The 23,106-nt window shown below is 32.7% G+C and overlaps 1 protein-coding gene and 2 long non-coding RNA genes across 5 annotated transcripts; 1 reads left to right on the top strand and 2 right to left on the bottom strand.

Moving 5' to 3' along the window:
- Positions 1-235: 235 nt before the first annotated feature.
- LOC105338845 (uncharacterized) lies at positions 236-2,821 on the bottom strand. The gene is made up of 4 exons (XR_010711589.1): positions 2,633-2,821; positions 1,103-2,022; positions 777-1,003; positions 236-579 (listed from the first exon to the last, which is right to left on the bottom strand). It is a non-coding gene; the product is annotated as an uncharacterized lncRNA (long non-coding RNA).
- A 6,916-nt stretch (positions 2,822-9,737) lies between these two features.
- LOC117680745 (uncharacterized) lies at positions 9,738-12,114 on the top strand. The gene is made up of 3 exons (XR_004595667.2): positions 9,738-10,586; positions 10,717-11,063; positions 11,187-12,114. It is a non-coding gene; the product is annotated as an uncharacterized lncRNA (long non-coding RNA).
- A 2,465-nt stretch (positions 12,115-14,579) lies between these two features.
- Positions 14,580-22,582, bottom strand: LOC105338729 (protein mono-ADP-ribosyltransferase PARP12). Of its 3 annotated transcripts, XM_066080061.1 has the most exons (9): positions 22,512-22,535; positions 22,355-22,424; positions 22,147-22,237; positions 19,625-20,448; positions 19,279-19,514; positions 18,947-19,168; positions 17,434-17,630; positions 16,495-16,710; positions 14,580-16,405 (listed from the first exon to the last, which is right to left on the bottom strand). In XM_066080061.1, exons 1-9 carry the CDS (start codon positions 22,518-22,520, stop codon positions 15,907-15,909), a joined length of 2,364 nt encoding a protein of 787 aa, XP_065936133.1. In that variant the 5' UTR covers positions 22,521-22,535; the 3' UTR covers positions 14,580-15,906. The 3 variants fall into 3 exon arrangements, with proteins under 3 accessions (XP_065936133.1, XP_034299148.2, XP_034299147.2); XM_034443257.2 differs by lacking the exon at positions 22,147-22,237 and having other exon boundaries at positions 14,583-16,405; positions 22,512-22,552; XM_034443256.2 differs by lacking the exon at positions 22,147-22,237 and having other exon boundaries at positions 14,584-16,405; positions 22,355-22,582.
- Positions 22,583-23,106: the final 524 nt, after the last annotated feature.

A 23,106-nucleotide genomic window follows, 5' to 3' on the forward strand; every position in this document is an offset into this window, starting at 1 on the left:
ACCATTTAATAAGAGAGAAAAACTGATTTAATGATTTTTTCACAAAATCAATGTATAGAATGGGCGCTTTAAATTTAATTAATCAAATTAACGTTTGACAAGTTGAAAACCAGAAAAGACTTCTTCCTTAACGTGTTTTTGAAAGCATAATATGTTGGTTAGAATTGTGAAATATATACAGGGTCTTCACATTTACTCCAATCCAAAATATCCCAAAGATTCGCTAGATTTTTGTAAAAATTGTTTATAAAGACAGCGACTATTGCACACAATTTTCAACATTATTATATCATTAAACTGACATTAAAAACGAAGCTATCGCATTGTCAGGTTTTGCAAATATTGTTGATACTTTTCTCTTGCCTTCTCAAAAAGCACCCATTGTCGATAATCATTTTGCAAGTACCATCTCCACTGTGTGTGAAAAGATCCTTTCTGCAATGGAGCGTTTCCCTTGGCAAACGACGCTGTTGAGAGCCGTCGAAATTTTAAGTGAACGAATCCAAATTGGCCAGAACAAGTACCATATTCTTCGTTAAAATGTAGAGTAATATTATTTCTTACTCCCTTTGGAAAAATCTATCAAAGGAAATATGTAATATAAAAGTAGTAAATGCATTGTAAAATACATTTGAATTTGCATAAAAAAAGTTGATGTATTTTAAATTCCGAATTGCAAGTTGGAAGTTAAAACTTGTTTCTTCTTTAAAATTTATTTTCTCCATAGCATGATTAGTATGGTGAATGGATTGTACTCAAACGTACAATAAACCTACCTTTCCAATTGCAATGTCGTCCGTGTTACAATATCTTTGTTCCAAAAACTGATTTTCTTCTTCATCAAAACTCAACCATTCACCAAAGAAGTTAATTTGCCACAGGTAGGGAAGACTGGTATGGTGCTTATTGCAGTCACTTGCTGGACAGGTTCCTATCAGATGATCTAGACAGATGTCTTTTGTGTGGCCATCGTGGTCTTTAATACTACTGGATGTTGAAATATCTGTTTATAAAAGAAGACCATCTTTTAAATTCCTTCTGAAGAATTTATTTTATTTTTCTAGAAAGTAACGATTTCCAACAATTTTATTTAGTTTGATACCTTTAAACATTTTTACATTCCTGTTTCCTGCTTTTAAAATTGATCTTTGTTTTTGACAGGTCTGTGCTTTTAATATAAATGATGGTTTTGGGTAGGTTTCTTCGCATGGCAAATCTTCTGATTCTGAGTAATAACCAAACTGTGTATCGTGATTAGAATAGTCAATTTGTTTTTGTTGTCGTGGCATGTTTATTAACGCTTTCAACAAAGCTAACTTTTCTCCCGACCATTGGTCCATTTTGTATGCTCTTAAGACCCATTTGTTATGAGGAGTGTCAAATGAATGCCCCCTGATGCAATTGGCAACCTCACATTTGTTTTTTAGGAAATTATAGCACATGTGAAGGTATGGACAATCTTCTCCCAGAGAGCATGCTTCAGTTCGACATACTTGTGGGTATCTACATAGAATTATAGTCCGAATTTCCTTATCCAAAAACTCTTCCAGTTCGAGATTATCTATTATTTGTCCATTATGATAGTCGTTAAAGTTGTGACCTTTCTTGCAATTTCTGCCACGTTTACAAATACCGTTTAGGTAGAAACTACAAATATGGAAATGATTGCAATTCAAGCGGCGACAATATCTGCTGGTGTGCTCAAAACAGAGTGTTGCTTCTTTCAAAAAGGGACCAATACAAATGGGTTTGTGTTGTCTTGTGTAAACGGATAGTTTTGTTCGTTGTCCTTGAAGCCATCGTACGAATGCTTCCATATGTACATTTTCCTCTGTATATTGATTTATACTTGACAATCCACCTGATACAACCAGATTTTTGAACACTTTCTCTTCGGAAAAATCATCGTTTTGAAATTCTGGATATTTTCTCTTTCTGCTAATTGATCCTTGACTTGATCGATATTCACCATCTTTTAAAGGACTTCTATATTTTCCATCGCTGCAATAATCACTGCGCCAACTTGTAATAAAAAACCCCCCACTAAACTAGATTATTCGTAAATTTATCTTTCGAACAGACCCAGCCTGTCCTAAAAGATTTGCAACGTATAGAAGCGAATTATTTCTCAAAGATAAAGAGTTTCAATAAAATCTTGTTCGGTAAAGACGAGTCGCTCTTACCCGGAAAATAAATGGACTCACTGCATTTCATTTTAACAAATCAATGAATTGATTATAAAGAAAAAGTACAATTAACTAAATTATTGTTAATGTTCATCAATACGTTAGATAAAAAAAACGAATCGGCGTATATGGGAATTTCAGTCTGATATCATCTTTATAATGTCGTGCACGACATGATTATTTTTATATAGCTAAAGCTGATGACTAATCGATAAACTTGTTAAAACTTGATCGATGTAGATTTCAAAACTTAGAGTTTCTATAAATTAGAAAAAAGGAAAAATACTCGGTAGATGTAAATATAATGCTATTATCATAACCGATACTCTGTCATAAATAACCATTTCGTTTCTTTTACAATGCCGATCCTTACGGATTTTCAACCTAATTATAACATCTTTAACAATTAATTATATTAATTTAAATCTCAATTTTTCAAAACTAACCTGCAAGCCATGTCTGTCCTTATGATATATCAAGCTCCTTCTATCTGGCTAAGTAAATCGTCATAGACTCCTGTTGATTAAACTTATTCTATAAAAAATATCGATAAAAGTCTCTAGTGCCGAAAACGCGTTTTCAGAAAACCTTGTTTCGTTTTGATGTAATGATACCAACTTAAAACTAGCCAGTGCGACACCTCGTTCAAGATTTATACTAGAAAAGGGGAAAATAATTTGGTATGCATAAATTGTATTAATTTTTATATATTTATATTTTTTATTCATCGACCTGAAAATACATTATAATACGTCAACGTGAGTTTTCGTTTCTTCTTGTAAAAGGAAAATCTCTTCCAGTCAAGTTTTTTCTTTCTTTCACATCTGTACGCATTCCAACATTGTTTTTCCTATCGTATAAAATATGCAACAGTTATGACGGGTCGCGTTTGTGGAATACATATGCTCAAGTAGTAGTCATTGTATATTGATTATGGTTTGTCTTGAGTTATTTAAACGAAGGACGTTAAAGAGTGCAAAACAAATCAAAGTACTGAAGAACTGACGGGAGTTGATTTTGTCGATGTTTATTTATTTTAAAATCAATGATATGTTATTTTGCATGACAAGTACATGTATACGTAGTTTGTAATTTGAATTACGCATATTTTTATAATATGAATTTTTGAACTTTTTTGACTAGAATGTCGAGAAACCTCCATATGAATCATGTTAAATGATATTTAAAGATAAAATTAATTCAATCAAACTATGTATCAGTGGTAGAAATATTTCTCGAAAATTGTATGGATCCAAGCAATATTGAACTCTAGTCTCGTTCAACCAACCGCTCGGCTGACACCGTAAATCTCCGACAAGGGTTTACGGAGACAGCCGAGCGTCGGGTTGAACGAGACTATATTGAACTCTGGCGTAGGAATACATACGACTACAAAAAATATTTAAATTGTTCGTACCATATAAAATCTGATTATTTTTAAGGTATTTGTAAATAAGTTTCCTTGAAAAACAATGCTTTAGCATACATTACATCGAGTTCATCAATTATTTTCAAGAACTAAGTCTTGTCAGGAGCAATGATTTGTGCTGAGGTCCAAACACTGTTTCACTTTCGGTTTGTCCGAGTGACTGCATAGGAGAGTTGATTAAAATCAACTCCCAAAAAGTTTCCGCCCTTCGTCCAAATAATTCAGGACATACCATACTAGTAATAAATATTCAAACACGTTCTTTTATCATGCGCCAAATAAAACACCAGTAAGTGTCTTGTGACAATTGCCTGATGCCTGATTTTGAATTAGACAAATAGTAAGTGTCTTGTAAACAGTGCATGATGAGTGATTTTGATTTTGATCAATAAAAAAATCGTTTTGTCAGGTGACCGCGTGCATATTTTCTCTTTCCTGCCAGTATATTCTACTACGCATTTTTTGGTTGGCTATTAACGGGTGCAACTTTCCAACAGTGAACACGAGATTTAGGCCTGGGTTTTCTTTTATCGAATGACGAAGACTTGATTTTATCTCAGGCTTGCGAAGAAATTGTTTTGGAGAAATTAAACATGAGGATTTTTACATGGATTTCGATGCAGATATAGAGAATCTAACAAATTTAGAAATGAGCTTCGACACAGAGAATGGCAGTGCTCCTGGCATGAACGTAGATGTAGTAACAAAAATTGAACATATTCAAAACTCCAAGGAGCCACGATTTTGTTTTGAAGTTGAAGAAGAGAAACTTCAAGGTTTGATAGAGAATCATGGAAATAGCAACACGGAAAAATACCCGTTGGTCATATAACATTTTTAAAGTTGGTGGCGTAAACAGAACGCGCAGTATCAAGGGCCGGTGTTGTATAGAAGTTTCCCCCCATAGTAGCTTCTCCCCCCGGAAAACCTACTATATAGTAGCCTTTCCCTCTGGGGGGAAAAGCTACTATATAGTAGCTTTTCCCCCATAGTAGACTTTCTCCCTCACGGTTTTGGTTCAGATTTTATAAAAAATATTTATGGAAACCCAGTAAGGATTAAAATCAATGTTTCTACACTCCCAGGTTGTATATCTGCATTCATCTGTACAGGTTAACTTTCGTTTTGCCGATTTATTATTTTTATAGACAATGCCGAAAATTGAACATGTGTTAATGGAATAATACGTAGAACTTAATTAATTTAGGTATTTAATTGAAAAAGGTACTTCACAAGATATACACTTACATGTATATGCATAATTCTGTGTTCTGAAATTGTAAGTGAAAAATGTTTTGAGAATATTTTAATAAATCTATCACTCCGTCTGTCTGTTTGTGCAAATTTTATCCAGGCTAAACCTCTGTTTTAGAGAAATTTTGTTTCCGATGTTTCAGGGCCCGATGTTTAAAATCCTATTATAATGAATATAGTGCTTATTCTTTAGGGTCCCATATCTCATAAACTAGAGATAACCACATCACCATATATTAGAGTGGCAGTGGTTAACCACTTGTAGATGACTCTGAAAATTTGAGCCCTCAGGCCCTCGATGTTTCAGGGCCCGATGTTTAAAACCCCGTTATAATGATTGAATAGTGTTCTATAAGTGGGGGCCCGAATATCAAATTCTAGAGATGACCACTTAACCATTTTTTCTCAGTGGTAGTGGTATACCACTAGTATATGACCCTGAAAATTTTAGCCCCCAGGGTAGGGGCCCTCAATGTTTCCGAGCCCGATGTTTAAAATCCAATTATAATGAATAGTGTATTTTTAGGGCCATTTATCTAAAAAACTAGAAATGACAACATCACCATATTTTTACGGTCATTAGAAAGTAAAAACATCATTTGAAAATACACACTCACTCATAGAATTCCTTATCAAAATGGTTAAAAATTACGTTTAATTTTGCTTTTCTTTTTAAATTCACAAACAAAAATATTAGAAAAGGTACGCGGGTAAAATCATTATTCTTCAAAACATTTAATCAATTCATAAGATGACTAATGATATATTAAATAACTAAATAAATAAATCAATAAATTTTTATTCAAAAAAGTAGCAACCGAAAAACAAAAATAAACAAGAATAGAATTCCTGGGTCCCCCGCCGGTCAAGCTGTCTAGTATCGAGTCCATCGACCAAGGCTGATTTAGGAACTTGACCAAGGTATTAGTGGTATAAACATTTAGTATAAATTTAATGAAAATCCGTCAAAATTTGTAGGCATGAGAGCGCTTACAAGGCCAATTTTCGGATAAACTGGAGTCATTATTGTGGTCAAAGTCCCATAACTCCAACAAAAAGGATCAACCAATGCTGATTTTCGAACTTGACCAAAGTATTATTGATATAAACATTTGGTATAAATCAAATGAAAATCCGTCAAAATTTGTAGGCATGAGAGCGCTTACAAGGTCAATTTTTGGATAAAACAGAGTCATTATTGCGGTCAAAGTCCCATAACTCCAACAAAAAGTATCAATCAATGCTGATTTTCGAACTTGACCAAGGTAATAGTAGTATAAACACTTGGTATAAATTTAATGAAAATCCGTCAAAATTTGTAGGCATGAGAGCGCTTACAAGGTCAATTTTTGGATAAAACAGAGTCATTATTGCGGTCAAAGTCTCATAACTCCAACAAAAAGTATCGACCAATGCTGATTTTCGAACTTGACCAAGGTATTAGTGGTATATACATTTGGTATAAATTTAATGACAATCCGTCAAAATTTGTAGGCATGAGAGCGCTTACAAGGTCAATTTTTGGATAAAACGGAGTCATTATTGCGGCCAAAGTCCCATAACTCCAACAAAACGTATCGACCAATGCTGATTTTCGAACTTGACCAAGGTAATAGTAGTATAAACATTTGGTATAAATTCAATGAAAATCCGTCAAAATTTGTAGGCATGAGAGCGCTTACAAGGTCAATTTTTGGATAAAACAGAGTCATTATTGTGGTCAAAGTCTCATAACTCCAACAAAAAGTATCAACCAATGCTGATTTTCGAACTTGACCAAGGTAATAGTGGTATATACATTTGGTATAAATTTAATGAAAATCCGTCAAAATTTGTAGGCATGAGAGCGCTTACAAAAAAGTGTGACGGACGGACACACGGACGCACGGACGCACGGACACACGGACGCACGGACGCACGGACGGACGCCCGGCATTTCTATGTCCCCGCACCGCGTTGCGGCGGGGGACAATAACCAACAAAAGCGCACTTGATATACGGCTTTTTTTACTTGCCAATTGATTAGAGGAACATGCTTATATTAAAACAAAATAAGTCAGCTCATAAATGTGTTAGTTATAATTTAGTGTAAAAAATGTGTTAGTTATAATTTTTAATTAAATTTTATGTTTCATTATTCGAAGAAATAATATGGTATACAAGTATATCTTTATTGCAAAAATATGAAATAAATAGTATGATACGATTTTTAGGTAAGTGAATCGTATATCTTTTTTTATATGGCATCGTTTTCAGAATTGTATATTTATAAATCACATTGCAAAATAAAAAGCGGAAAAATTAACAGGCGGGGAATGATAATATATACATAAGGTTAGTTCAGGCTCCATTTCACATTTTCCAAAGTAACCAGCAAAGATACCGACTTTGTTCTGGTTGTAAAGTTACATTAAAAAAAATGTTTACATCATAAAACCTCGCGTTTCGTAAAAAAATGTGCTTAAAGACATGAATATGAATATGCATGACTTTAAAACAAAATTGTAAATACTAACTTTACACATGCCTTTAATACATTATCAATTATAATACCCCTTACCCATAATTTAGAACCCCATCAGTCGAAGGAAAACATTTCAGTTTCTCATCATATCATTGCACCCTTTCTCTCGTTTGATATTTAGAAGTACAAATATACGATTATATTCAAGATCTTCAATTCTAACGGTATAAATTTATTCTTATTCCCTTCCTCTACAAAATTAAGTTAAGATTGGTCAGTTAGTTTCCTGGGAGGAGCTTATACATAGATGATAATACATGGGAAAATTAGAGTTCCAAACCGGCATATTTTAACTCAAATGTATTCTGACGTGTTCTGTGAAAAATGTCAATGTCATAACGTCGTAGTCAAAACTGTAGATAAGCATCGATTAGATGAAAAAGATTCGAGGTATTCCGAAATCCGTGTAAAAGGTGTTCCAAAAAGGTGTAACAAAAGGTGAAATAAATGGTGATGACACAGGAATGTTATGAAGGCGCGTGCCTTTGTTCATATCAGGGGTGGAAAAAACCATGTATTTTATTCTAAGTATGAATAAATGGCAGAATTATCCTTTATTATGAGAAATTAAAATCATATCAGTTATTGCAAATTATTGCCACGAATGGTCCGCCATAAACATGACCGAAATTTTAGAAAAGGGGGAAAATCTACTATATAGTAGGTTTTCCGTGGGGGTAATCTGGCTATAAAAAGGGGGAAAACCCACTATATAGTCAGCTTTCCTGCTATATAGCCATTTTTCAGGGGGGGGGGGGACTGCTATATGGCCATTTTACCGGGGGGGAAGATGGCCTTTTCCCCCTAGCCATTTTTCCCCACGGTAAAATGGCTAGGGGGAAAAGGTACTATATAACATCGGAACTCATAATTCATGAACGCAGTGAGGCTGAACTTTTACTGAACTTTTATTTAGGCCGCCTTTTACAAGAGAAAAAAAATACTTTGGATGAACAAGGCACGCAGAAATCCTTTAAAAAATGATATTTTTCATTTGCAAGTTGTTTAGGTTGAGGGAGACATTACGAACACCATTCTCTGGAATGAAATCATTTTCTACTTGGTGAGGATAACCAGGTTTTATTCATTGCATTCAAGGGTAGATCAACAAAAACAATCAAGGGAGGACTAACTCACAAGGAACTACAAAGCAAACAGATACGGCAATACTGTCAACCGGTAAGTTACAACCCTCTCTTTTAAATATTTTACTAAAGTTTACATTTTTTATTAAAAACATTTAGTGCTTTTTAATTTGAAATTTTTTTCAAAATAATGTTTGGTACGGCTTTAATTTATTTCATTTTTTTTTTCATTCAATAGAGGAGCGGTGCATTGTTAACTCCAGATGTTCACGGAAACAATGGAGCGTTAAACCGCCATTCAAAGGTTAAGGTCATAGCAGAATTGTGTGAAATATCCTTGTCTCTTCTTTTGCTATAATCTGGTTCATACTTCACCCACATGGCGCCTTTGATCAAAGGGAATGCAGTGATATTTGTGAGTAAAGTGTCAAGGTCATATCGGATCACACAAAAATCCTTTTTGTAAGAGCAAATGAACTCTCAATATAATCTTATTTGGCTTATACTTTACTAAAACATAGCTTTTTGGATAATGGCGTGCAATGACCTTCAATGAAGTCAATGTGAATGTCAAATTGGGTCTCTATATAATTAGTTTTAGACTGTAAATTATTTCCCATTTGCATAAACTTGCTCAGATTGAACAAAAATGCCTTGGGTACAAAGATGTAGGGGTAATGAGATTGAAATAGTTCTATGCCAGCAGGAAAAGTTATAGATCAAGATAATAGCAAAATTCTCTGAAATTCTTTTCATTTCAAAGTCCATTATTTAAGGTCAGACGACAGGTTCCTCGAGTATTTGTTTTGTATCTCCTCGTAATAAAGAGTTCCAATAAAAATAATCCGGATTTTCACCGAAATTTGTTTTAAAAATTATATTTGATTATGCCCCTTTCTGTGCTCTTCCACAATTGTGATAAATTTGTAATTTGTTTATGTAATGGCGACACAGGAAAAATCTCGTATTAAAAGTGGAAAAAAATTTGCAATTAAAACTCTAAGGAAAGTGCATGCTTTAGAAGAAAAAAAGCAAAGAAATAAAGAAGTGGACAAAGGTTATGTTTTATGAATAGTGCCTGTTTGGAAGGGTAACAGTTGAAATTGGAGGTTGACAATGGTTTTAGAGGGGTGTCAATTTCAACTGTTAACCTCCCAAACAGGCATTATTTATTTTATTATACAGAATGTCTTAATTTGAGAGAAATTTTTACTGTTTTTATATAGAAATGACGCGAACTCTACGGCAAACCGTACGCGCATAAAACAATTCGTTGTGTTACCCGTTGCGAAGTATGTTGCTAACGCTAAGGGTAATAGAACGGATTGTCAACTGCGTCTAAACCAATCAGATTTCAGTATTTAACATGAAAGTATAATAAAACTCTTTAATATGCTGTTATATGTATATATGATCGTATTTTGCTAATTCTTTGCAGAACAAGACTGTGTCACAAAGACACCAGGTAGTTCACTCCTGATATACATTGTATGTATTTATTTGGAGAAATACATATATTATATTTGATTTTATAAATTGAACAAATATTTCGGACATAACCTCTAACTATATATGAATGTTTTTTAAACAGACGATTTTAGTGTGTTCCACTCAATTGAACAAATATTTCGGACATAACCTCTTACTATATATGAATGTTTTTTAAACAGACGATTTTAATGTGTTCCACTCAACTCACATCAAGAGCTCTCTGAAGTAAATGAAGTGGACGGGGTTGTAGGATTACATGTACCACACTATGTGCATGAGCATGATTATGCACAGAAAGAAGATGAAGTAGACAATCATATTCTCCTGAAGGATGATGACAGTAATATAAGTGATAAAGAGATAGAATGGCTCATAGGCAAACGTGTAATAGAACTAGGATATGTTGTGAACAAACGAATTGAGAGCTGTAAATTTTGTGGACTTCCGTTGAAGGTATATGATATTTGTAGTGAAGTGAGATACGGACTTGGTTCATTACTGCGAATAAACTGTAAAAATTGCAAAAAAGTTACTTCTGTCTCGAGTGGAAAGAGACACTCGCGCTTGGATGATCATGCAAGCAGAGCATTTGAATGAAAACGCAAAGCCTGCTTTAGGTGTGTATGAAAACTAATAATAATAATTATTATTATTATTTTTATCATGTGATAAAAATATAAAAAAATCGGAAAATAAAAGAAAATATATAATTTACTGTCATATTACTTCTAGTATTTGTTTTTGTAGGAATGCTACATGCAAGCATAGGGGAGAAAAAGGTAAATGAAAAATTGTTTCTTTAACCTGGGATAGTTACATGCACAATTGCAATAAAAACAGACTGAAAAGAAAGAAAGACACAGAAGATACAATGGAGTACAAGAAAATAAGAGCATTGAAGAAAGTCGATAGAAAGAACATCAAGAATCATCGGCAGTGAAAGAGGGGAACAAATACGAAACTGATGTTGACATCATGAACAACACTGACGACAGCATTATAGAAATACCCCTCCTCTCACAAAACCCCATCTAACAGCATTGCAGCTAGGCAGTATACATTTGTATACTTTGACTTGGAAAGAACAGGTCTTGGTAAATATCATCATTCAATCATGCATTTCCATGTAAAAATTGTACCTGAAACATGAGGTAAATTGCTGATAAAAATCCTACCGAATTATAAAATTATTCCATGCTCTTTCTTTTCAAATAAAGATTGTGAAGTAACACAGATTGGAGCGTATACTGATGATAAAGCATTTTCCCAGTATGTCACTCCTTCAACAAAACCCATTTCTGCTTCTGCTATAGATGTGACTGGACTAGCCATCAGAGACAATATCATGTACAAGAATGGACATCAAGTTCTCAATAAGACAACTCAGGAAGCTTTGCAATCATTTATTGATTGGACGAAGCAATATACAAACATTATTCTTGTTGCCCACAATGCCATGTGTTTGATTCAAGAGTTATTGTGTGGATATTTGAATCAGTGGGATTGTGTGCCAGTGACTTCTTTGTTGGATTTACTGACACTCTGCCATTATGTAGAGAATTCATCCCAAACAGAGAATCATATAAGCTTATAGATTTGGCTAAAGACATATGTAGTAGGCATTATGATGCTCATGATGCTTTGTCTGATGCTCAGACCTTACAAGTTCTTATGGTTTGTGTAAAAGTCTCTTCAGATATGTTGCTCAAACATATTTTCTCAACCCAGTTTGTTATAGAAAACATCTCTTTTGCAGACACGACAAGCAGATATTTATGTTCTTTACAACATCTTGTAGATAGCAATATCTTGTCAAAAATCACTGCAAATAAAATTGCATCATCTGACCTTCATTTCCAGCACCTTTCTCTTGCCTGTCAGAGAGATGCAGTAAATGGAGTAAAGTTTGTATTGTCTCACAATTATGCAACAGGTAAAATGTGCGTTACTTCCAATTCTAGGATTATTTCTTCTCTTCAACAGCACTTTATCAATCTGAAATAGATTTGTAAACATCCATTGGTGTGCTGTGATATTGTGTAGTAAATCAGTCACATTTTCTTGTGTTATGAACATTTATCTCTGTTTGAATTAAAAAAAATATTTGATTCCTTGAATGTGAATAAACATTATTATTTACAACAACCTTTTATGTCTTTTTCACAAAGAGAGGTACATTGTAACTCAAGGACAGGTTGAAACTGATGAAAAATAATAATTATTTTTCATATTTTCAACGACCTTATCATATACCAAATAAGATTATTATTATTTATTATAATTTTTAAAATGATTAAAATATTTAAAAAAATATATTAATTTATATGCCAAATTTTTTTATGTCAACTTCAAGTGTATTTTCAATAAGATTTTATGCGAAATTACATACTCTAGTATCTTGCACAAATGCCCAGTAAGGTACCCTCATTTTTGCAAGAAAGCTTGTCAAAGTAGTAGTAAATCAAAAACAAAAGTTATCTAAAATTGAGGAACGTGTCATCTAACCTTAAGCGGAGCCCTTTGAGATCGTCACCATCTCAATGTTGTTTAGTTACGGCTCGGAACTTGTTGGTGTTTATAAATGAAAATCCATGATTAAAATGATCCGTGAAAGAGCCGGTCTAGTAAACTACACAAACCATTCTGGAAAAAGGACGTGCGCAATAGTCCAATCTCAAAATGGAGTTGATGAACAGGAGATTATGGGTCGGTTAGAAGTGGGAGTGCACGCCTATAAACCTAGAAATGCAGATACTGCGTGCACGGTCTCAAAAGCGTATGCATGATAGATCCTCCAGAATCTAAATTTCCAGGAAAGAACTTGAATGCTTGTGTACATCTCGTTGGTATATCATATAAATTAAACGTCCCCGAGAAACTGGAAGTTCTTGGTCAGACTGGTGTACCAGTACTTGTTCATTTATCCACTGCACTTTCATTTTATTCCAAATGCTAAAAGTAGCTTATTAAGAATGAAAGTGCTTTAGTGACAAAAGTAATGGCTTTGTATTAGAAAAAATGTGTAATTTAATGCAAATTCAAAATTATATGTTGAAATTGCCTTTTCAATAACTTATTTACACTCATGGTTTTGATAACTCCGCCCATAGGTGTATCTCCAGTAATTGTTGACTTTATTTGCAAAGATAAAACACTACAACCATTTATTTATTTTTTTAAATTTTTTGAGAAAATTAGAACGACAGTGTGATGCTTAATTCTATTACTGCTCCTTTAACATTGTCTCCCATACCTGTATTCAAAATTATTTTCAAAAATTTTGTTTGGTACTTAATCACCGTGTAGAATCACACATAAGGGGCTGTAATTGGTGTAACAAATAATTATAATGATTTTGAAGCGGTGAACGTAGGTCATCGAGTATTTAAAGACCTATTAAGTTTAAATTTAATCGATTTTGATTACCAAAAGTATAAGTATGGCACGGCAGACAGTGATAATTGATAAACCACCTCTAGTAACATGGGAGTTGAGATATCTTTAGAAAAGCTCAAACATTCGACAATATGCAGTTGGGGTAGGCGCCACGTATTATTTTCAGGGTATTTTATTAAAAATTTCGAATCCTACTGCAGAACTACCAAGTTTTTTTTCGTTCAAAATCATTCCATGTGAATAAAAAATCTACATTAATAAAAGAAAACCATCTCACGTGTATTAAATATAAGGAGTATTTGACCGAAAACCCGATGTGGCGTAGGGGGCTGGGACTCTTTTTTTATTTCAGAAATTGATAAACAAATGTCCATATGTCAACCACTTAGAATATTTTCTTTATCCAAGAATATCAGAGCTTACAATTCTTTGGCATCTTTAATTTGCTATGTAAACAAAGCTTTTCAGTGTTAAACGTTAGAGCTGTTTATTTATGCCTTAAATTAATAAGAAGATAGACGAATGTCCTTGAAAAAGACTTTTTACTGGTATATTGAACCAATGTAAGCAAAAACAGGACACAAGCTTTGTTTACATGACAAAGAATTGTGAGCCCTGTATCTTGCTAAGAACTTTACAAATGACTCTTAAATTCGACTGATCATCAGAAATTTACTTTTTAAGCATTGTAAATGATTAAAACAGAAAAAAAGAATTTGACCGACATTGTGACCATGCATCTTTAAAAGGTTGAGGACTTAATTTAAACTACCAAAAAAATATATTTGTATATAGAAATGATTATTGTTGTTATTATTAAAAGAAAAAAACCAAAAGTACATTTTGTACAAGCGATTAAAAAATCGAGAATGAGCGAAGTTTTGAATGTTGTATCAAAAGTATTTGATGGTTATTCTTTACAAACAGACTTCCTGATGAAATTTTGTGCATCTTAAACAAAGTTACAATCTCACAGTGCCAAGAATTGTCTGTTTAGTATTCCTAATTTTAAAAATAGAATGAGTTTTATAAATATGTTTTGTTTTTAAAAAGTTCCGAAGTTGCACTTAGCCTTCTTGACATTAAATATTACATAATTCTATATTATGCATTCATTGGGACCAAGCGGTAAGCCCGTAAACAAGTTTTGCTACAAAAGCTATTTCTAATATATCTGAAAAAAAAATACAAAAAGAAAAAATAACATTTAAAATAAATTACGAAAAAATGGTCTCTTATTAGTAAAATCATAATACAAAGTAATATTTAAAGAACATAATTCAGAATAATACTATAAAACAATCAAGTTATATATTCATGTGTTGGGCCACCTTCAAGTGAAAGAAAAATCTATATTGTATCACATATTTTAAAACCAAATTGATTAATTACAATATTATAAAATAACTACAAACGTTTGGTTAAAGTATTACAGTTTTTTTTAAGAAAAGAAACATCTTTTATTGATAAGATAAAATGCACATCCAAATGAAAAAAATCAATTTGCACCACAAACCACATTCTTAGTAAAATTGAAGGGGAATAAAAAAAATGTAGATTTTAATTTAATTTTTTTTTTTATCAAAGAATTGTCTTTTAACATCAATGCTTCAATAATAGTATTACATAGAATCAAAATTAAATACACTGTAAGACCGAAAAACTAAGATGTGAAAGAGAAACCTTTATGTACAGCATTTCTATTGGAAGTCATAAGATGAAACCAAAAAATGCTGCAATATTTAAATATCATTCATGTAATGAAGTCCAAAATATCAAGAATGCGGTATTTTCACGAAATATTAAATTCATAGCTGACATACATTTTCTACGCTACATTTTCAATCGAAAACAATGATAACATAGTGTAAAACAGACAAATAATTAACTTTCCAAGCTCGTTTACATGTTAATTAGATGCAACAAAAAATATTTGCACAACACAAAAGTTATAAAGAAAAAATTCTTTCGGAAAAAATATCAAAACAATTTACAATATCTTATTAAAGCATTTTAAGAAGACACAAAAAATAAATTTCTGTACTCAATTATTACTTGTTTTCAATATTAAACTATGTTAAAACAACGTGAGAAGTTGCGCAAACAGTTATTGAAAAAATAACAAATTCAAACCAATCAGATTTCTCGTTGGTTTAAAGCTACATTTTAAAAAAGACGGTAGCCACTCTTAACCCTGCCAGACGTAGATGGACTCATTAAGTCAGAAGGTGTTGAATATTGAACTCCTATTGACCCTTGGTACTTGTACTTGCAATGTTTGAACCCCCCCCCCCCCCCCCCCCCCCCATCATGAGAAAGAAACTTAAAGTCATTGGCGTTATTAAGTCGCTCTAGAAATGAGTAACACGGCCTGCAATTACTTAATAATTTAGATATGCAATTCTAAAAATACGAAGGAGCTATGACAGAGGTTGGTGGTTGATATCATACTTTTAAACTATTTTATCAGAGTGTGAGTCTAAGGTTGGTTCAGCGGTCAAACACTAAACGAGATTATACAAACGTAAGTCACTTTTTTAATCATATGTACGACTTTTGGTTGTACCCAAAACCAATAGGTGTGCGTTTATTACTGTTTTTACGATTCTCTTCACACATGCTGCAGTTGTCCTTATAAGCAATCAGATATTCCGGATAACATTGATTTCTGTCGAAGATAACAAATATTGATGGACAAGTAGTATTATCAACACATGAATCGTATCGTCTGTGGCCTGCTCCCTTGATAATGGGAGGACAGGTCATATCTTCTCTTCCTTTTGCGAAGCTTCCTATCAGGACCCGGGCTTGAAACATCAAATGAATAGGACCTTTTGTGTAGTTGTGACTATATTTAGCTGAAACAGCAAAATAAGAGCCCTTCCCGAACACGGTTGCATTTTTGCCGCTTAAACGGAAATCGAAGTTGTTCGTGCATATCCCAAAACAGGTGTCGTAAGAATCGGTACCATGAAAAAGGCGTCTTTCCTCAAGTCTCCCAGCTTTCTTTGCATGAGTTTTTTCTAGATTTACCTTTTTCCTGTGTTCGAAAAATGATTAAAACTACCAAACTGAGTTGCAAGGAAATAAAAAATACAATGACAATATACACTGTACGTTTCTACTTACATGTTGAACTCATTCCAAAGCGCCAGATTCTGAATGCGATAAATGTTGCAAATATTAAAAATTTTCTGATCTAACGTGGCGAAAAAAGCTGTCTTAACGCCATCAAATTCTGGAAGCTTTTCCTCTAGCTCAATCAGTTCAAACTCGTGCGTCATGTCTAATGCATTCCATTCTGGAGGATGTGGGTCAGGAAAGAGGACTCTTAACGTTTGAGGACTAAAAAGATATGCAAGATGGCTGCTACAAAGTATTTGTAAAACATACTTTTTTCCTCACAGCTACAATTGCAGTTTTGAGTAAAAATCGCAAACGTCTTGTGTATTCTTTTATTAACGAATTTGTTTTAATAGCCTACTTTTCAGAAAGCAATAATAATATTAAGTAAATATCAATGGTTTTTCTAAATATTACTAGTAAAACTAGATACTGTGGTTTCATTAATATTCAATGCCATCATTTTTCGTGGATTTCATTAAAATCACTGTTTCAAGGATACGTAAATCAACTTAACAACGATATCCACTATTATTACTATTCAACGAATAATGATGAAACCACAGTATTTATGTAAATTGGTTTCATTTAAATTTTTCTCTAAAATTACATTTTCTTTAAAAAAGGCTGGATGGTAAACGAATTATCCATCAGATCCACCTAAGTTTTCAAATATGATATTTTTTATCAATGATATAAATATTTTAGCTTTTGAATTTTAAAATTATCCTACAAGTTTATACAAAGCTCTTCATCTTAATGAGTTTGATAGTCTAACAATGACCCTGACCATCAAGCCCTTTTAAACCATGGTCTGCTAGAAAATATTGCAGCTATTAATATAACTAATATATCTTATATAATTTGTTTATTATTGATCTTAGCAGCCCCTATATCTATGTAGAAAATTATTAAAAAAGAATTCAACAATATCACATCACTTACTATCGCTGGAAACACACGTCAGCTATAGGCACGAATAGAGGTCGTCTTATAATATCGCGGACTGTGTTCGAATCAAGGTTTGCTTGTTTCGAATGAGGAAAATTGATTCTGTATTTGAATCGATTACTTTTTCTGGTGAACAAATAACTCTTCTGTCCAGCGATATATTTTCTCTCCAAAGTGTACTGGAGTTCATCCTTAGAACAGAAGAAAGATTTAAAAACATACCATCAATCTAAACAAGCAATATACCTAACTTTGACACTTGCAGCTCACAAAGGAAAACATAAAGAAGAAATGTTTTCAATTTCTCTTAGAAAATATAATTTCACCAACTGTCTCTTCTTTGTAACGGTGTTTAAGATATAATGTGCGAACCTACCCTCTTTTTTTATTTGCTTGCTGTCATATTTATCACTCGCTATAACTTTTGTAATACCAAATCTATTTTGAATAAATATAAGTAGAACATCTTACAATGCCATATATATATATATATATATATATATATATATATATATATATATATATATATATATATATATATATATATATATATATATCTCTCTCCAACAAAAGTGAATATATATATAGCTCCAACAAAAGTTAATTTCCATGTGCTTATATATATATATATATATATATATATATATATATATATATATATATATATATATATATATATATATAAGATCTGTTTATTTAATGTGTTCACAGGCGGTACAACAAAACAGGAAACACGTAGTTAAGGTGCAGACATACTGTTTAGGCATTTTTGTAAGCATATGGGAAGAAACAATCCTTGTCAACGATAATATTACAAGACAACGTAAATTTCATTTTTTAACTTTGTTACTCTAAAATCAATTGAGATATCTCAAATTTCTTAAGCAATTCTAAAGTTTACACAGTTAGTTATCGGTACTTCGTAAGGAAAATTGACCATAAGTAGATGTACAGATACATTTTTAGACGACTTGTAAAAAAGAGAGAATTTCTGCTGTTTACCAATATATTACGAAATGAATGTTTATTAATACAATTATGTTAAGATCCGACACTAGTAATGTAGCAAAGTATGGATGATTCTAATGCTCATGGAACATTTAATTTAATGATTTTTTGCTTTCACGGTAACGTTTTTTGGAGTCAGCTTCTATTGCTTGGAACGTTGGTCAAACACAGGGGTCGTATTCGAGATTCTTTTATCCATATATACATTAATGGTTGCAAATTAAATATTAGTTAACATGTGAATTCTTGTTATTATAGTAACAGTAAACCAAACAACTTTCATTATTTTCTTTCGAACTGTAAACTAAACCATATCGAAACCATTTTAAATACTATGACAATTTAAGCATTTTACATTGTGTTTAACAACTACTTAAAGAAAGCGATGATTCTGTACAACAATTGTACTTATTGAACTGAATTAAAACAATCAAAATTAAAACAATGTTGTTTCGTAAGTTTGATGTATATATAATTAAATGTACCAGTAAGCTCTAACCTTATCAAAGAGCACCCACTGTTGATGGTCATTAAGAAAGTGCCACCTCCACTGAGTATGAAATGACCCTCTTTGTACTGGAGTATTTTCCGTGGCGAAGGACACTGTAGAAAGTCGTCGAACATTCAACCGACCAGATATTGATCGGGATTTTGGTACGATTGTACCGTAACCTTCTTCAAACTTTATGTCAATTTGGTATATATTTCCATTGAAGATAACCTACAAAAAATGTATGCATTAAGATATGTCTTTTTTAAAAATAATTTTATATCAGATTAATATTTTTGCTCTATTTTATCTAAAATCTTTACTATTCTAGGAAAACTTGCCTGTCCATTTGCGGTCTTTTCAAGACTGCAGTATCGTTGCTCTACTGTTTGATTTTCTTCATCACCAAAACTGATCCATTTTCCGAAGAAGTGAATTTGCCACAAGTAGGGAAGACGGATATGATGTCCATCGCAGTTTTTTCTCTGACAGTCCCCTACTAACTGTCCCAGACAAATATTTTTCTTGTCGGCATCATCGTCAGTTTCAGTGCTGAATGTAGGAAATGAATACTTTTCTGCAAACAATTTAAGCAATACAATCATGTTTTTTTGATTTTCTTTTTAAATGGAATATTCAAAGGATATCAAGATACTTTTCGAAGGGTTTTTAAAATAATTTTGGTACCTGATGGAACTGGAGTGTTAGCGCTTCTTTGCTTTCGTTTTGGTGTCATTTCAATCATTTCTTCTTTGTATGCCAGGTCATCTGATTGGATATCATAGCCATTCTGTGTAGAATGACTAGAATAATGTATGCGATTTTGGGTTTTGGGCATATTTAGAATGACTTTCATCGAGACTATTTTTTCTTTCGGCCATCGGTCCATTTTATACACTTTAAGAACCCATTTGTTGTGAGGAGTCTCAAAACTATGTCCCCTTTCGCAGCCAAAATCATCACATTTGTTATTTATAAAATCGTAGCAAATATGGAGGTATGGACAATCTTCTCCCAAAGAACATGCTTCATTGCGACAGACTTGTGGGTATCGGCATAAAATAATGGTCCGAATTTCCTTTTCCGAAAAATTATCGAGTGCGAGGTTTTCTATTATTTGTTTATTATGATCATCAAAAAAGCCGTGACTCTTATAGCATCTTCTGCCATATCTGCAAACACCATTAAGGTAAAACTTGCAAATATGGAAATGTCGACAATTCAAGCGAGTACATTCTCCATCACTATGTTCGAAACATATTGTTGCATTTTTTTCAAACGGAGCAATACAAAGGGGGGTACCATGTCTTTTGTATACTGAAATTTGATTTCGGCGTTTTGAAAGCCACTGGATGAAGTTTTCGTTCAAATATGTATTGTCCTTCACATATTGGGACACGCTTACTAAACCACCAGATTCAACAAGATTATCAAACACTTCTTCCTCTGAATAATCCGATTCCTGGTTTCCATCAAATTCATTCTTTGTGTATCTCTGCCTTTCTCTACAACTATAGGTGTAAACTTCGTTGTAACAAGTTGGAAACAAAAAGAGTTGGGTTTTTTCATCATTATGATCATGATCTTGTTAATTGTTAAAATATATAAACTTGATAAACTATCTAGTCATATATCATGCATCAATTTAGAATTCAGAACTACTACAGTACTCATATTTGAGGGTACTTTACCAAGGCGCCATTAAATTTAATGGATGATTGATAAATCTGATTAATAGTTAACTTCATTCTTTTCTCCAATTTCAAACAAACATTTATAATAAACAAAATTACTTATTGAGTTAATAAAATGGATAGTTTGCTTTTGATTACGAAAAAACCCAGCAGTATTTAATCAAAATCGTATTTACAGACAACAATTACATAAAGAAACTGAAAGCACATACAAAAACATGCAAAATAAATGTGCATTACATCTATGTCAAACTATTTTTCTAAAATATAGCCATAAATTATATAAATATCAATGAAAATAATGTACAGGCAACGTCAATTGAAAATACTTCTTTGGTAAGCATATCTAAAAGTTTCTAAAGTTAAGTGACATGCCAAGAATAGAGACAGATCATTACATAACTGCGCGCCTTATATTGTAAAAGGTCTTCTAAAATATTATATCTTGCCTCTGTTGACCTTATGTTTATTTCATTTACATATTTGAAAAGTCCTATGCAAATTCATAGTTTGTGAATTATAAAATCAAAGATCGTATTAAACCACGACTCTAATGCTTTAGGAATGGACCACCTCAACATGGTTGACATTAACATATATCCAATAATACATGTAACTAGAGAGGGCAGGATAGTTGTTACTAATTTTAGACTATATTAATTTTCAAGAAGAATAATTCTGTATGAAATTTAGCATACTGTTTAAATTACAAAGCTAAATATATGATTTTTTCTTTAGTAAATAATTGTTTATAGCCAAACAAATCTTATATAAAAATTCAACATAGATCTGATGTTGACAACCCATCTTGCTTTATTCCGGTTGCAACACTTTTCTCTGTTGAAATCATCAAAGTGAACATGTAGTGTATATAAACAGTTATAAAGTTTCCTCATATAAATGAAGATTCGCTCTTCTAATTGATAAAAGAGTTAGAAATAACGAGATATAACCTTTTGAAAAGTTGAAATAATAACTAGTAATCAATATAAGTTATTATTATATTTCAATGTGGATTAAAAAGCTACAAAGCTCAAGTGAACTACATGTGTGACAAAAACACTTTACCACGCGTTGAGTTAACTAATACATGTTTATGTCTGTGGTGCTTCGATGGGGTTATTCGCACCATTTAGGGCGATGATACGAAGGTGATAGTGCAAAGGAGCAAAAGTCCGAAAATGATTTGAGTCTGGGGTATTTTTTAAATAATTTTTTATTTTATAAATTAGAAGAGTAATAGGGGAAAAATTGTTGCGTATGTCCCCATAAATGTTAGCGCCGTCACTATCTAGCGCATGTGTACTAATAACATCCGAAAGCATTTGGCAAACTTCGGGGCGAATCTGCTACCTGCACCAAGATTTTCTGAATGCATCAGAGAGAGAGAGAGAGAGAGAGAGAGAGAGAGAGAGAGAGAGAGAGGGGAGGGAGACAAAAGTACCAAGTTGCGAGGGCGAGAGTGCGAAGTTGTAAAGGCGAATGAGCGATAGTAGTACCGATTCTTCTTATTACTTAGCACTTTCGCCTTCGGATTTTTGCGCTTTGCTGTCGCATCTTCGAAAGTGAGAAGTTGCAAGTGGCCCTAACGGAACACCATACATGTCTAAATGCATGAACAAATATTCATTTCAATCACGTTATCAATAAAAGATTAATATCTGGGCATATTAATATCGATTAATTCGGTAAGTTATTCAGAATTGAACCTCTCATCACTAACCTGCAAGCCATTGAAAAGACCTTAGATATCCAAAAGACTTCAGAAACGCCAGACGCAAAAGGCAGAAGATCTAAAAGGCAATTCGATAAGAACTCACAAGGTTTAACGTTATCTTAACACGCTCACATGAAATCAAATTCGTGCAATAAATGCATACGTGTAACATCAATATATGAAGTGCACGTCAGCGGCAGATGTTCCAATTTTCGTAAACAAGGTCAAGGTGATCAACCGCTTACTTTTGGTTTATTGTTGAAATTGGATAGTAAAAATCATAAATGATTCTGGGGATTTTTTCATGTTAATATTTTTCTTTTTATCTTAGTCATAATATTTGTATAAAGATAACAATATGACTGTTACAATACTGGAGTGTTTACTGTAAAGGAGGACATATTTGAGCTGTTAATGTTATTTACGACAGGGACGTATATGTTTTAAATGTCTCTGTTTACAACAGAACTTTTTTGTCCTCCTATAGACCCCGAAATCCCCTTTTCCATGGATATTCTGATCATTCAATGTTGATTATCCTCTAAGTACACGTATCTTGTGGATTTTTACTCCAGTTGTACATTCGTATATTGTGATAATTATTTTAATTCCAAACAGCCACTCATATTGATAATATAAGATTTGCTTGTATCTACATATAGCTTCAAATGAGTGAAACCTAAGACCGTCAAGTCTTATAAATACATTAAAGATAAAACAACCTTATTACTTTTACTTACACACAATACATGTATATG

This window comes from Magallana gigas, chromosome 3, assembly GCF_963853765.1.
Source record: "Magallana gigas chromosome 3, xbMagGiga1.1, whole genome shotgun sequence".
Taxonomy (NCBI): Eukaryota; Metazoa; Mollusca; class Bivalvia; order Ostreida; family Ostreidae; genus Magallana; species Magallana gigas.